General features: G+C 34.4%; 1 protein-coding gene across 8 annotated transcripts in view; it reads left to right on the top strand.

Annotated features, from left to right (window-relative positions):
- Fsd1l (fibronectin type III and SPRY domain containing 1 like) overlaps positions 1-15,109 on the top strand; it is a 75,249-nt gene that overhangs the window by 11,996 nt on the left and 48,144 nt on the right. For 6 of the 8 annotated variants that reach the window (XM_013073479.3, XM_087184212.1, XM_087184215.1 and 3 more), the window contains 2 exons: positions 1,343-1,474; positions 13,359-13,460. In XM_013073479.3, coding sequence (XP_012928933.1) covers positions 1,343-1,474; positions 13,359-13,460 — 234 coding nt within the window. The remainder of the gene's footprint in view (positions 1-1,342; positions 1,475-13,358; positions 13,461-15,109) is intronic. The other 2 variants (XM_013073481.3, XM_013073482.3) reach the window with 2 other exon arrangements.

Genomic DNA, 15,109 nt, shown 5'->3' with positions numbered 1-15,109 from the left:
AAGAGTTATGGAGTCAGGGAGGCTTCTACTCAATTTCAAAGGAAGGGCTAGGAGGCTACCAGGAAGCCCCTGAGAGAGCCGTGCACAAAGATTTTGGAATGAACCCGAAGGTGCAGTGGAAACCTCAGAAAGTTGGAGATAACAGAAATGTAGAGTATCTACTTCAGAAAGTTGCAGGTTGTGAGTGGAGCCAGCTCAAAGAAAGGCCATATGGCCTGCAACCAGCAAGACCGTATGGTAGCGGCAGTGAAGCCCTTTGGAACTCACATTTTATCATCATGTGCCATGGATACCAGATATAGAGCTACTGGACTTAATTTTGTCCTGCTGAGTTTTGGTCTTTCTTTGGTTTGATTCTTTTCTCTCGATTTCCTCCTTTTAAGTGGGAATTTTACTCTGTGCTATTGCACTTTGGTATTATGTAACTTATTTTTGATTTTTACAGTTTCGTAGCTAAGAGTTTGCCTCAAGTCTCAGAAAAGACTTAGACTGGAACTTTTAAAAAAGGCTGGAACTTTTGAGACTTTGAGGAATGGGTTGTTGCATTTCTGATTGTACATAGGGTAGTTTTATTATGTTAGGCAGAATTATAAACTTGCTATAGTTATACCAAGGCACTTTGTTTCATCAATTTTGATACTTGATCAATTTAGGTGTAAAAATTTTGTCCCAGTACTCAGCATTTGTTTGGTACTCGAAGTGCAAACTAGAACTTGTTGGTGTTCATTGATTTATGACTTGCTACCCTTTCAAGCTAAAACAATTTGTTTGGCACCCCTCACACATTGTAGAACCGACTAACAGTGAGTACCACTGTGTTTATATTGTGTTTATATGGAAATTAAATAAGGTTTAAGGAGATGTATTTGGGTGTGAAGTTAACAAGGAATGGGAGGTGGTGGTTATGGTGGTGTGACATTTTGACTGGCTTTGGGATCCATTCGGAATTTGTGGAGCACACTTACGGTCATTGATGGGTAGTCTTGGGGTCTGTGTCTGCACCCCTACCACCTCTGGCATTGTTCCCCTGCTGTTTTTCAGTTCCCTTTTTGCTTTGTCCCCTGGAACAATTTTATAAAAGATAAAAGAGGATATAGGCCACTGCATAGAACGCAGTAGCTTTACTCACAGCATAGTTAAATTAGTACTACCATCAGCATTAGCAACCAGCCTCTTATATTTCTCTCTTTGTAAAGCCTTAAGTCAAATATTAGAGTTTTGTTATTTTTACATTTGACTAAGGTAGTTTATGATAGAAACCTACTTTTCCCTTAGAGTATAACTTTTAGTTTTTAAATGTTGATAGCTCTTCAGAAAATCATTGTTTTGTTTTTTAAAACAGGAAAATTCTTCTAACATACTTTCAGATTTAGATGAAGAATTTGATAGCTTGTATTCTATTTTGGATGAAGTAAAAGAAAGTATGATTAACAGTATCAAGCAGGAACAAGCTCATAAGTCACAAGAGTTACAGGTGAGATCATAGAATTTTAAATATGCATATTATATTAAAATTCATAATTTATTGAAAGCAAAAATTCGTTTCTGAGTAACTATAACTTTATTTCTAGAAGAATGACTTTTAGCTTTGTTTTGGTCATTAATATCTTTAAAATTTTATCGTTAAAAATATAAAATTTACTCTCAACCATTTTTTTTTTTTTTGGGTACTCGGGATCGAACTTGGGTCCTTGTGTCTCAACCATTTTTAAGTATACAATTTATTGAATTCACATTGTTGTATAACATAGCTCAGTAACTTTCATCTTATTACAAAGCTGAAGTTCTATTGAACACTAACTCATTTCTTTCTCCTACCAGCTTCTGGAAATTATACTGTTTTCTGTTTCCATTATTTTTATTACTATATATATTTCATGTGAGTAGAATCATATAGATTGGTCCTTTTATGGCTGCCTTGTTTTATTCAGCACAATGTTTCCAAGGTTCGTCTATGTTCTAGCATGTGCCAGGATTTCCTATTTTTAATAGCTGAGTTCATTTATGTTTATGCCACATTTTCTTTATCCATTTATCTGTCGGGACCTTTGTCCTCCTTTAACCTTCTGGCTTTTGTGAACGCTGTGGTGAACACAGATATGCAAGTATATCTTTTAAGACACTATATATTAATTACTTTGGCTATATATGCATAAGTCAGATTGCGAATCATATGGTAGTTTTTTTTTTAATTTTCCAAGGAATGTCCATACTGTCTTCCCTAGTGACTACACCATTTTACATTGCCACCAGCAGTGCCCAAAGGTCCTAGTTTCCCTGCATTCTCACCAATTCTCCTTTGATAATAGACATCATAATGAGTGAGCTGGCATTTGTTACTGTTTTGTTTGATTTGCATTTCTTTAATGATTAGAGATGCTGAGCATCTTTTTTTGCATGCTTGTTGACCATCTCTGTTTTTTGTTTTTTTTTTTGAGAAGTATCTGTTCAGGTTGTTTGCCTATCTTTTAATCATATTATTTGTGGGGTTTTTTGTTGTTGAGTTGTAGGAATTCCTATTCCAAACTTGATTTTCAAAGGGTTTTTTTTTGGAGGGTGCTGGGATTGAATCTAAGGCCTCTGGCATGCTAAGCAAGTATTCTTTCACCGAGCTACATCCCCATCTCTCTGGTGTGGATATTTATCCCATTGAGGGGGTTGACTTTTCATTCTCTTGGTTGTTTCCTTTATAATGAAGAAATTTTTAAGTTTGACGTAGTCCTTTTTGTCTATTTTTGCTTCTGTTGCCTAAGTTATATCCAGTAAATCATGGCAAAATGCCATGTTATGAAACTTTTCCCAATTGTTTTCTTCTGAGATTTTTATGATTTTATCCTTAGGACATTTTAAATTAATTTTGTATGAAATATAAAGTAAGGGTCTTACTTTATTCTTTTGCACGTGAGTATTCAGTTTTCCAAACGCCATTTGTCCTTTCCCATTGTATGATCTTGATACCCTTGTCAGTGATCATTTTTTCATATATGTGAGGGTTTACATATGGGCTCTCTGTGTTCTAATCTATTTCTCTTTTGTCTTTTCTCTTATTTGTCTTTGTGCCAATACCACACTTGATTACTGCAGCCTTGTTTAATCAGTGTTGAGGCCTCCAGCTTTGTTCCTTTTCAAGATTCTTTTGGCAATTTGGGATCCCTTGAGATTCCATATCAATTTTAGAAGGTTTTTATTTTTCCCAAAATGTTGTTGGGATTTTGATAGGCACTATCAAATGTACTGAATTAGTATATTGCTTTGGGTCATGTGGACATTTTAACCATATTATCTCTTCCAGTTCATGAACACAGGATGTCTTTCCGTTTATTTGTATTATCTTAAATTTCTTTCAGTGATGTTTTGTAGTTTTCTCTGTGTAGGTCTTCCACCTCATTGTTTATAGTTTCTCCAAAGTGTTCTTTTTTCTGCTGTTATAAATGGGATTGTTTTCTTAATTTCCTTCTAGAGTGTTCATTATTGGTATATAAAATATGACTGATTTTTGAATGTTGGTTTTGATCATAGGTATCTTTGAGAATCTTGAAGATATGGAACGATATGAATGTTCCTGTTTTCTCTTATACACACTTTATTTCTAAGGATACCCTCTCAGGAATATCTATTCTTCCCAGGTTTAAGTTTGTTGTTTATATTTTGTTTATGTTTGGGGGTGAGAGTTGTATTAAGTCTTTCAAAGAAAATTAGTTTAATCATTAAGTTTCCATAAATTTTAATAAAAGATTCTTTCATTCAAAAAAAAAAGAAGAAAGGAAAGTTCAGCATCTTCTGAAGAGCTAACCTATGACTCATCCTGTGGGTTTTTGTTCTTTTGTCTCAGGCCCAGAGCCTTCTTTACAGCACCAGTTTCACATGGCCTTTAAGCAGCCATTTGCTTAATCTTGAACATTTCCTTTCCCCTTTCTGTACTTTTTCTCCACAGATCAGCCCTGTTTGTCCTTGTCTACTACTAGCCAACACTTCTGTCACTATAGCTCATACAATGTACTAAATAAGTGACCATGAGTCATACCTTTGCTCCTGTCTTTTTCTTTTTCCATCAAGTGGCAAAACCCTCATGCATATTGAATGTGCATTATCCAGTTCTACTGTCACTATAAGCTTTATTGGGGTGAGTGATTTTCCAGTGCTGATGCTAATATGTTCCTTTTTACTTCTAAACTCTGAATGCCCGGTTGATGTCTTCTGCTTATTGGGATCTTTTTTCTGCGTAAATATGTATTCATAATATATTTTTCTGGCATTTTTAGAGGAGCTTGGTGCATTTAATAGACTTTTTTTTTAAATGTAGAATTTGCTAGATAAAATTAACTATTGTCGATGTCTACCTTGACAGCAGGAACTTTGGCATTTAGTTTAGAAAAATACTTCCTACTTGTTTTATATTCTTCATGTATCTTACTATACTGCTAGCTTTTTTTCGTCTTCTTTTTTTTTTCTCTGCTGGGGATACAACCCCAGGCCATATAAATGTTGGGCAGTCACTTATGCCACTCAGACACATTCTTAGCATGTTGCTACCTTTTAATTGACAGCAGTTGACTGACTAGCTCTTCTTAGGTTCTTTTATCACATCTCCCTTTATTCAGAATTTAAATGCATTGAATAACTCTTACAACTCTTACAATAATTTCTTTTAAAAGCATTATTAAAAATTGTACTTACAGAGCCGCATGTGCATACCTGTAATCCTAGCATTTGGGAGGCTGAGGCAGGAGGATCACCGCGAGTTCAAGGCCAGCCTGACCTACATAGTGAGTTCATGGGCAGCCTGAACTACAAAGGGAGACCCTGCCTCAAAAAACAAAAAACAAACAAAAAATTGTACTTATAATTGTCCTACATTGATTTTAAAAGTTTATCATCTTCATTGTGTGTTGATGTGCTTACTCTATAGATAGTTTAGGATTGTAAAGGAATTTGAAAAACCTTGAAAATGTTTTCCATTTTAATGTTTAAAATTGATATTTATCTGAGTGTGGTGGCACACACCTGTAATCTGAGTACTCAGGAGGTTGAGCCAGGAGGATCACCATGAGTTTAAGGGCAGCCTACATAGTGAGTTCAAGGCCAACCTGAGCTACATACTGAGATCCTGTCTCAAAAAAAAAAAGAAATAAAATTAATATTTAAGAACCTAGTCTAGATTGTCACTTATTAGCAAATTTATATTGTAAGTCAGTGATAATATTTGATTGCTAATATATCATTTTCATGCATTTAATCAGTAACATGTAAGGAATTTAGTAGACAACTTTTGTACTCTATTTTGTGTATATGTTAGTGAGCAAAAGAGCTCTTATCCTCATGGATTTCACATTCTTAAATGGAAATAATTTGAAAGAACTGCAAAAGAAAGGAAGATCAAGTCCTTTTATCAAAGACATTAGAATTTACAAGGGTAAGCAAAATTGTACATAAGATAAATATCTAATTTAAGAATAACATTAGCCAGACATGGCGGTCCATATCTGTAATCTTAGCACTTAGAAGGTTGAGGCAAGAGGATCTTCGAGTCTACATAGTGAGTTCAAGGCCATTCTGGACTATATAAGGAGACCCAACCCTGTCTTTGTCATGCATGTTCATGTGCACACATATACACATGCATGTAGACACACAAACACACCCACAATGTTCATATAAGCCCTATATTCTATGCATGATATAGAGGGGTCATGAAGGAAATTGAGTTAAGCAGTTATTTACTGGTTGTTAGAAAGCTTGGATGGAGGGATAATTTACTTAATATAGGATAGAGAGGGAAGGCAGTTCATTCATTGAGATAATCAAAGAACAGAAGTCAGTAAGAGTCTTACCATCTTGAAGCAAAGTTAGTGTTGATTTGGAGAAGACTTCAAGTAGTGTTCATATCATGGCACATAGACTTTGATTTTTAGGAAGTGTTATTCTTTGTTAATTCATGATGATTGAGACTTTTCAAAATTGGATAATCTCTGCCCAGTGTGCAATTTGGGTTTAAAATATGTCTTTAGACTTCCAGAAGTGTGATGTTTCTTTTCATATCAAAATTTCTTTTATTTTTATTTATTTAATTAGTTCTTTTGTCCAAGAACTTATTTTCTGACAGCCTTATATGGAGCTGGATAAAAGTGTGCATATATAAAATCTACGGTACTTTTCTTAGGACAGGCTGCGACTATTGCTTTTATAAATAACTATCAAATTTATATTTTTAGATTGACTAAACTCCCAGCAGTGCATACTAGAGTCAAGCATGTTTATCTAAATTGCTTTTTTCCTACGGTATCAGGTAAACTGTGTCCTCTCTAAACTTTGAGAATCTTAATTTCCATAATGAATGTAATTTTTTTTGCAACTGATTTGATTCATGGAAATCTTCCATTAAAACTGTATTTGAGCTCTTTTTATTTTTTTATTTTATTTTATTTTTTTGGTACCAGGGATCGAACTTGGGACCTTGCGCTTGCGAGGCAGGCAGTGGAACCACTGAGCTAAATCCCTGGCCCCTGAGCTCTTTTTAAATGGCATGGCTGTACTCTTGATACTTTAATGAAGGATTCTATAAAGTTCATTAGCTTTTAATTATCTCTGGGGGGACTTACTGGAAGAAACAATTTAAATACTATTTGGAAGTGATGACAAGAAGGATATTAGCACTATCTTTTCATATTATTTCAGGTCTACATTTTCTCCTGTGATTTCATTTTTTAAAAATCTTATACTTTATTATCCTCTATAATTTTTAATATTTATTTCCTTGATGCTACAAAAATTTTGGCAATTTTTATAGTATTTAGAGGATATGAAGGGATACTAAGGGGATAGTAGGTAACCACCTAAAAAGTAAGATTCTAAGTTACTGAGACAGCTTTTGTGAACAGAACTGTTCATTCTTGAGCATATTTTTGTGTTATGATTCTAAGGAAAAGGTACAGTAATCGATAATGGAAATTTTACCATACAATATTCTTGGGATAGTTCTTAAAAAACTATAAAAAGAGATGATATCTTTGCAATGGATGCCATTTCCTCCTTTTTATTTTTTTATATTTTATTTTTGGTGGTGGTGGTAGTGGTACTGGGAATTGAATCGAGTTCTTCATGCATGCTAGGCAAGTGCTATACTGTTGACTCCTTCCTCAGTGAACCATTTCCTTTATGGTTGGAAATCTGCCTTCTTCCTTTGAGTTCGCAGAGTTACTCTTTATTTCTTCAAATAACTGGTGTATAAGTGCTCTTTAAATTGTATTTCTCCATATAACCTCCCATTTTGCTTTTCCTTGACCTCAAAGTAAATCCATAGCATTTTAAAAAAAATTATTTTATTGGTATATTTTGGGTATACAATATAATGACATTCATCATTGGAAATTTGTACCTTTACATAATCTCTCTTGGTTCTTATTTTTCCCCCTTCCCCTGCCCTCCCTTCAACCCCTCCATCCTTCCCTATGTACAAAGACTTTGTTTCCATTTTTTCATTTTCTCATATTAATTCCATTCCCTTCTTTCCCCCTACTCCTCCCACTTTCCCTTCCCCTTTGTCCCTTTTCTTCCTATTTCACATTATCTATTATACTGTTTAGTCCTTATTTACACTTTCATTTTCTTACACTAGAGAAACTATTCGGTATTTACACGTGTCCTATTTATTTCACTTAAGAGTATCACCTCCATGTACATCCATTTAGGTATAAATGTCTCTATTTTCTTATTTTTTATGGCTGAGTAGTACTCCATTTTTAAAAAATCCCACATTTTTTTTATCCAGTCTCCAGTTGATGGGCAATTGGGCTGCTTCCAAGTTTTAGCTATTGCAAATTGTGCTGCTATGAACATGGGTGCACATATATCACTGTGGTATGATTCGTTTAATTCTTTGGGGAAGATACCCAGCAGGGGAATAGCTGGGTCAAATGGGACTTCCAGTTTTAGTTCTTTGAGGTATCTCCATACTGATTTCCATAGTGGTTGCACCAGTCTACACTCCTACCAGCAGTGGAGCAGTGTTCCTCTTTCCCCACAGCTCCACCAGCATTTGTTATTGGTTGTTTCAATGATAGCAGCCATTCTTTCTGGGGTGAGGCAGAATCTCAGTGTTGTTTTCATTTGCATCTCTCGAATGACCAGTGATGTTGAACGTTTTATCATATGTTTATTTGCTGTTTCTACTTCATTGTCTGAGAAATGTCTGTTCATTTCAGATGCCCATTTTCAGATTGGGTCTTTAAATTTGGGAGGTCTGATTTTTTTAAGTTCTTTATAGATTCTTGATAGTAGACCTTTGTCTGAGGAACAGCAGGTGAAGATGTTTTCCCACATTGTGGGTTGTCTTCACACTGCTGGTGGTTTCCCTTGCTGTGCAGAAGCTTTTTAATAGAAGAGATCCCACTTTTTGATTGTTTGTGGTAGTTCACGGGCAACTGAAGTTTTGTTCATAAAATCTTTTCCTACACCAATATTTTGAAGAGGTCTACCTAACCTCTGTTCCAGCCAATTCAGCATTTCTCTTTTAATATTTAGATCTTTAATCCATTTCAATTTTAGTTTAGTACATGGTGAGAGATATAGGTCTAGTTTTAATCTTTGACAAGTTGAAACCGAATTTTTCCAGCACCATTTATTAAAGAGGCTGTCTTTCCTCCAGTGAGGATGTTTGGCTCCTTTACTGAAGAAGAGATGCCTGAGCGTGTCTGGAGTGGTTTCGACATCTTCTAATCTGTTCCACTGGTCCTCAAGTCTGTTTCTTTGCCAGTGCCATGCTGTTTTTATCACAGTAGCTTTGTAGCATAGTTTCAGTTTGGGGGTTGTAATACCCCCTGGTATGTCTTTGCTACCTAGAATTGTTTTTGGTATTCTGGGTCTCTTCTTGTTCAAAATGAATTTTTGGATTGTTTTCTCAAAGCCTATAAGGTATGGTGCTGGGATTTCAATTGAGATTGCACTGAACCTATATAGCAGTTTTGGAAGTATGGCCATTTTCACTATGTTGATCCTTCCTACCCAGGAGCAGGGGATGTCTTTCCATTTTCTGATATCTTCAATTTCTCTTTTCAGAGTGCTATAGTTTTCAGAAAGAGGTCTTTGATTTCTTTTGTTAGGTTGATTCCTAGGTATTTCAGTTTTGGGGATGCTATTGTGAAAGGAATCGTTTGCCCTATTTCTCTCTCAGTGAGTCTGTCATTGTTGTAGAGGAAAGCTATTGATTTTTGTGTGTTGACCTTGTATCCAGCTACTCTACTGAATTTGGTTATTAAGTCTAGAAGACTTTTGGTGGAGTTCTTGGTGTCTTTTATATACAGTATCATGTCATCGGCAAATAATGACAATTTGACTTCCTCATTTCCCATCTTTATTCCTTTTATTTCTTTCTCTTATCTAATTGCCATGGCTAATGTTTCCAAAACTATGTTGAACAAGAGTGGTAATAGTGGACATCCTTGTCTTGTTCCTGGTTTTAGTGTGAAGGATTTCAGTTTTTGACCATTTAGTATGATATTGGCTGTTGGTTTTTCATAGATGGCTTTTATCAGATTGAGGTAGAGACCATCTATTCCAATTTTTTGTAGGGTTTTTATCATAAATGTGTGTTGAATTTTCTCAAATTCTTTTTCTGCATCTATTGAGATGATCATATGGTTTTTGTCCTTGGCTCTATTGATATAGTGTATTACATTTATTGATTTGCATATGTTGAACCATCCCTGCATCCCTGGGATGAACCCCACTTGGTCAGGGTGTATGATCTTCTTGATGATCTTCTGCATTCTGTTTGCCAGTATCTTATTAAGGATTTTTGCATCTATGTTCATTAGTGAGATTGGCCTATAGTTCTCTTTTTCAGTTGGGTCTTTCTCTACTTTGGGGATCAAAGTGATGCTTGCTTCCAGGAATGAATTTGGGAGTATTGCTTCCCTTTCAATTTCACTGAAGAGTTTAAACAGTAGTGGGAGCAGTTCCTCTCTAAATGTCTTGTAGTATTCAGCAGTGAAGCCATCGGGACCTGGGCTTTTTTTAGTTGTTAAGTTTTTAATTACATTTTCAGTTTCATTGGTTGATATTAGGTTGTTTAGAATTTTTAGGTCTTCTTCGTTCAACTTTGGTAATTCATATGTATCTAGGAATCTGTCCATTTCTTCTGTTTTCCATCTTATTGGCATATAGGTTCTGGAAGTAGGTATTGAAGATCCTCTGGATTTCTGCTGGGTCTGTTGTAATTTCACCCTTTTCATTCTTAATTGCATGGATTTGGGCCTTTTCTTTCCTTTTTCTGATAAGGTTGGCTAAGGGTTTGTCAATTTTGTTGATTCTTTCAAAGAACCAACTCTTGGCTTCATTGATTTTTTTGTATCATTCTCTTAGTTTCCACTGCATTGATTTCTCCTCTGATCTTTATAATTTCCTCCCTTGTCTGAGCTTGGGGTTTGCTCTTCTTTTTCTAGAAGCTTGAGGTTCGGCATCAGGTTGTTTAATTGGGCTCGCTCTGTTTTCCTAATATGAGTATTCACTGCCATGAATTTCCCTTGTAAGACTGCTTTCATTGTGTCCCACAGATTCCGATATGTTGTATTGTCATTGTCATTTAATTGAAGGAACTATCTGATTTCTTCTTTAATTTCCTCTGTGACCCATTGGTTATTCAGAAGTGTGTTGTTCAATTTCCACATGTTTATGAAATTTTTCCCGTTTCTTTTGCTATTGATCTCCAATTTCATCTCATTGTGGTCTGATAGATAATATACAGGGGATAACTTCAATTCCTTTGCAGTTTCTTACACATGTTCTATGAGTGAGTATGTGGTCTGTTTTGGAAAACTACCCATGTGCAGCTGAGAAGAATGTGTATTCTGATTTTGTGGGGTGGAAGACTCTGTAAACATCTGTTAAGTTCATTTGTTGAGTTTGATTGAGTTCTAGTATTTCATTACTTGTTTTTTGTCTAGTTGATCTATCTATTTGTGACAGTGGGGTATTGAGGCCAGCCACTACTATTGTATTAGTGTGTATATGACTTTTCATGTCCATTAGTATTTCTTTTATATAGTTGGGTGCACTGGCATTTGGTGCATAGATATTTATGATTGTCATCTCTTCCTGTTGGAGTTTTCCCTTTACAAGGATGTAGTGTCCTTCTTTGTCTCTCTTAATCAGTGTGGGTTTGAAATCCACTTGATCTGCAAAGAGGATAGCTAGTCCTGCTTTTTTTCAGGTTCCTGTCACATGGAGTATTGTTTTTCACCCTTTAACTTTCAGTCTGTGAGCTTCTTTTTGAATTAAGTGTATTTCTTTTATGCAGCATATTGTAGGATCTTGCTTCTTGACTCATTCTGCCAGTCTGTTTCTTCTGATGGTTATAATTGATATGTATTGACTTTTCCTTGTAATGATGTTTTCTTTTTGTTGGATTCTCTCCCTTTGCATTTAATTTCTTCTTGTGCCTGATGGATTCATTCTGAAGGGCTTCCTGGGGTTGTGATTGTGGTTGTCTTTGCCTAGGATATTGTTTAAAATTTTTTGGAGTGCTGGTTTGGTATTCATTAAGTTCCTCAGTTGCTCTTTGTCATGAATGTATTTTATTTCTCCATCAATTTTGAAAGATAGTTTTGCAGGGTACATCAATCTGAGTTGGAGGTGTTCCTTTAGGGCTTGAAATACTAATCCTAGGTCTTGAAGGGCATTTTCTCTCCTAAGAGATGGTGTTCTTGCTTGGACACCTTCAGTTTTGTGAGGCTGAGCTGGAATTCAAGGTGATCCTAGGTTTTAGAGAATTCTGGATGAAGGTATTCTCAATCTTGAAGGGTGATGAGATAGACCAGGTAAATTTAGGGCTAATAAGCCTTTTTTTTTTTTTTTTTGCCAATTTTTAGACAGACACTCCCTAAATGAATAACATGTCTTTGCACAGAGCTGAGAAGGATTTGACCCAGAGCTTTACAAAATGGTCAGGTTTTGTTCTACTTTTCGTTACCTAATGGGCATTTGTAGCCCAGTGAGAAGAGTCACAGTTTTTAGCAAAATGATCCAAACTGTCTAGCTTAGGGAAAACACAAATCACGTTGAAGTGAGTTTGTTCTCCATCCATCCTTCATGTCAGATCCAATTAGACCATTTACAGTGACTATTTTGTTCTTTGTTATTTTGCTTGAACTTTTCATAAATCTACAAATGGGATATTTCAAATGGTGAGTTGTTAATTCTTGTTTGGAACCTAAGAGATTTACTCTCAAGAAGGAACATTATTTTTTATGAAATTATGGTTAGCTTCTTAAAATAACACTTTAAAACCTATTTTAAATCAAAGTATGAATTAACTCTTCTATTCTAAAGTAATGTTGTAGCATATCAGAGACCAGTAAAATAGCTATAATTTCGGGCTGGGGATTTAGCCCAGTACCCCCCCAAAAAAATAGCTAAAATTTTTTTTTTTTTTGTACCAGGGATCGAACTCAGGTCCTTTTGCTTGCGAGGCAGGCAGCAGAACCACTGAGCTAAATCCCTGGCCCTATAATTTATTTTTAATACTTAGTTTAAAGGGGAAGTAAGTAGATTTGAATATAGAATGAATGTGAATATGAAATGGATATTAAATATTCCAAACAATCTTGTGTACATCTAAAAGCTTAGAAATGGATTTCTTTGAAGATATTGCTAACAATGTTTTCACTGAGAAAGTAGAGAAAGGAGGAGAAAAACTAAATAAGAAAGATTGTATTAGGTGGAATTAGTATTGAGCAATGAAGATAGAGTATATCACTGTAACAGTTCCAATCTTTTGTTCCTCTTCATTGCTTTCAAATTCTAGGTACTTACGTTTGCAGTTCATATGCTGTCCAGTCTTAGAAACTGTAAATTCAGATGTATAATAGTAGGCATTACATAAGTAGTATAATAAATAGATTATATTCACTGAACATACCTATAACTTGAGTCACAAACTTTAGCTTAGTTAAATATCATCAAGAAATTTAGTATTCATTGCAAAGGATATTGTCTGCAGATAGATTATTTTGATATTTTAACTTGAATTGTAGATCATTTTCTGACCACCCTGATGAAGAATCTTTATGGAAATTTGCCCAGTTATTTATAATTGCTTTATTTTTTCTTTGCTCTAATGTATATCTTTGTATGTAGTTACACTGTTGTGCATAAATTATGGAAAGAGGCTGAGTACAAAGTATTAAAATAATTAAAATTTATTGAATAAATGACTGGTCATGATTATCTTGCTTCAGCAACTCTGTGACATACATTTTTAATTATTGGTATTAAAATCACTTGTTAGTTCATTATAACTATATTTAAGATTCTGTGAAAATAGAAAACTTCATTTTAATGATTTAGTTTTTTTTTTTCCCTAGAATCAGCTTAGCCAATGTAATAATGCCCTGGAGAACTCTGAAGAACTACTAGAGTTTGCAACAAGGTCATTAGATATAAAGGAACCTGAAGAATTTTCAAAGGTACAAAAACCAATGAAAAATCCTACACTGTGTATTGAAAAAAGATGTTTATCCCTTTAGTTTTGAATTTGTACAGTCATTTCTAATACTGAAATAGGCTTAGTGTTTCTTGATAGGTAAAATGCTAGCTGTATTCATTTATTTCAAAGAAGATATTTTGAAGTATGTATCTTTGGGGTATCAATAAATTAATTAGTTTAATTTTACTTTAATATTCAGTTCATCTGAGTCAAGTTATTTTCTTTTTCAGTTATATTCCTGTTGGTAATTTGTATTATTTGTGTATTTGAACTGAGGCATAACTTTGTTATGAATTTGCCATGATAGAGGAAAGATTGGTTTTGCTACTAGTATTGTTTAAAAGGTATCTATATTTCTTTCTATGAGCTAATTGGGAAAACATCATCACTTGATGCATGTAAGCACTATAGCTTTGTGATACTTATTATTAGATATAAATGTCCTGCTGTTTAGCTTAAGTAATTGTTTGAATGTTTTATTAAAGTATAAAAGTATAGGTCCTTGTTTAAAAGGGGTATGATTGGTATAAAAATAAGAATGAATAAGAAGTTTGCTAATGTTTTAACTTGGATTTTGGTGTATAAGAGATTGCAAATTCTGAATTCTAATTCGTTTTATATAGAGTTGTTTTTAAATCATTACCAATTTATCAAATTAAAACCATGTAAACACTATTAAGATGTGATGTGGAAAGAGTAGAAAAGCTACCTTTATAATTAGAAAAATATTAGTGTGTGGTTTTCAGTATGTGACTGAAGTTTGATTTTCCTTCATCATTGTGGACCATGTAATGAACACCATTAATGTTTAAAAAGTGGCTTTATATTCCATTTGTGGACTATAAATGTTTTCATTTAACTCTTTTGTGAATTTGAAGTAGAAAAAAAATCATTTAGAAGATACTATTTTCAGCCTAAATCTTTGCATTTAAAAATGGATCTTAAAAAATCAGTTTCTTCATTTAACAATATGAATCAGTGTGCTAATTCTTAAATTTGGAGATGAGTTATAGTTTACCTTTGTACTTGGTAGGACTTATTATGTAAAGGAATTATATATTAATTTAAACTATTTTAAAAATATAACATGTCAGCCATCCAGAGGGCATTTATGTGATAACCTTAAATATCTAGAGCACAGCCAAGAAACATGCAAAAACCAGAAAGTGTCTTGAATTGTCAGAATCAGAGCCATAGAGTTCATGAACAGGAAAGTTTCTCAGAACCTATTGACTATTAATTTGAATTCAGTATTGCTAAATTTTTATTTTTTATTTTTCTATTTCCCAGTTGTCATAGTTGCCTTCTAAAGTAGGGTAGCTATTAGAGACAGACAAACAACAGCAGGAATTAACAGTTGACAGCCTGAAAGTGAGGAAGACAGGAAAATTATAAAATTCAGACACATGTAATCAAAAATAACTGAATTCAGTTTCATTTTGGGGGGGGGTTACTGAGGATCGAACACAGGACCTTGGCACTTGCAAGGCAGGCAGTGGCACCACTGAGCTAAATCCCTGGCCCCAGTTGCATTTAAATAGGGGACAATTCTTTGGAAAAACTGCTAAAAGTTTCATTCAGATTTCTCTTCCTGTTGACATTTTCAGAGTTTTCTTAAGTGGTACACGT

This window comes from Heterocephalus glaber, unplaced genomic scaffold, assembly GCF_053883595.1.
Source record: "Heterocephalus glaber isolate CG9 unplaced genomic scaffold, H.glaber_assembly_v1.0 deba00001481, whole genome shotgun sequence".
Classification (NCBI taxonomy): Eukaryota; Metazoa; Chordata; class Mammalia; order Rodentia; family Bathyergidae; genus Heterocephalus; species Heterocephalus glaber.
This window is presented reverse-complemented; position numbering and strand designations above follow the sequence as displayed.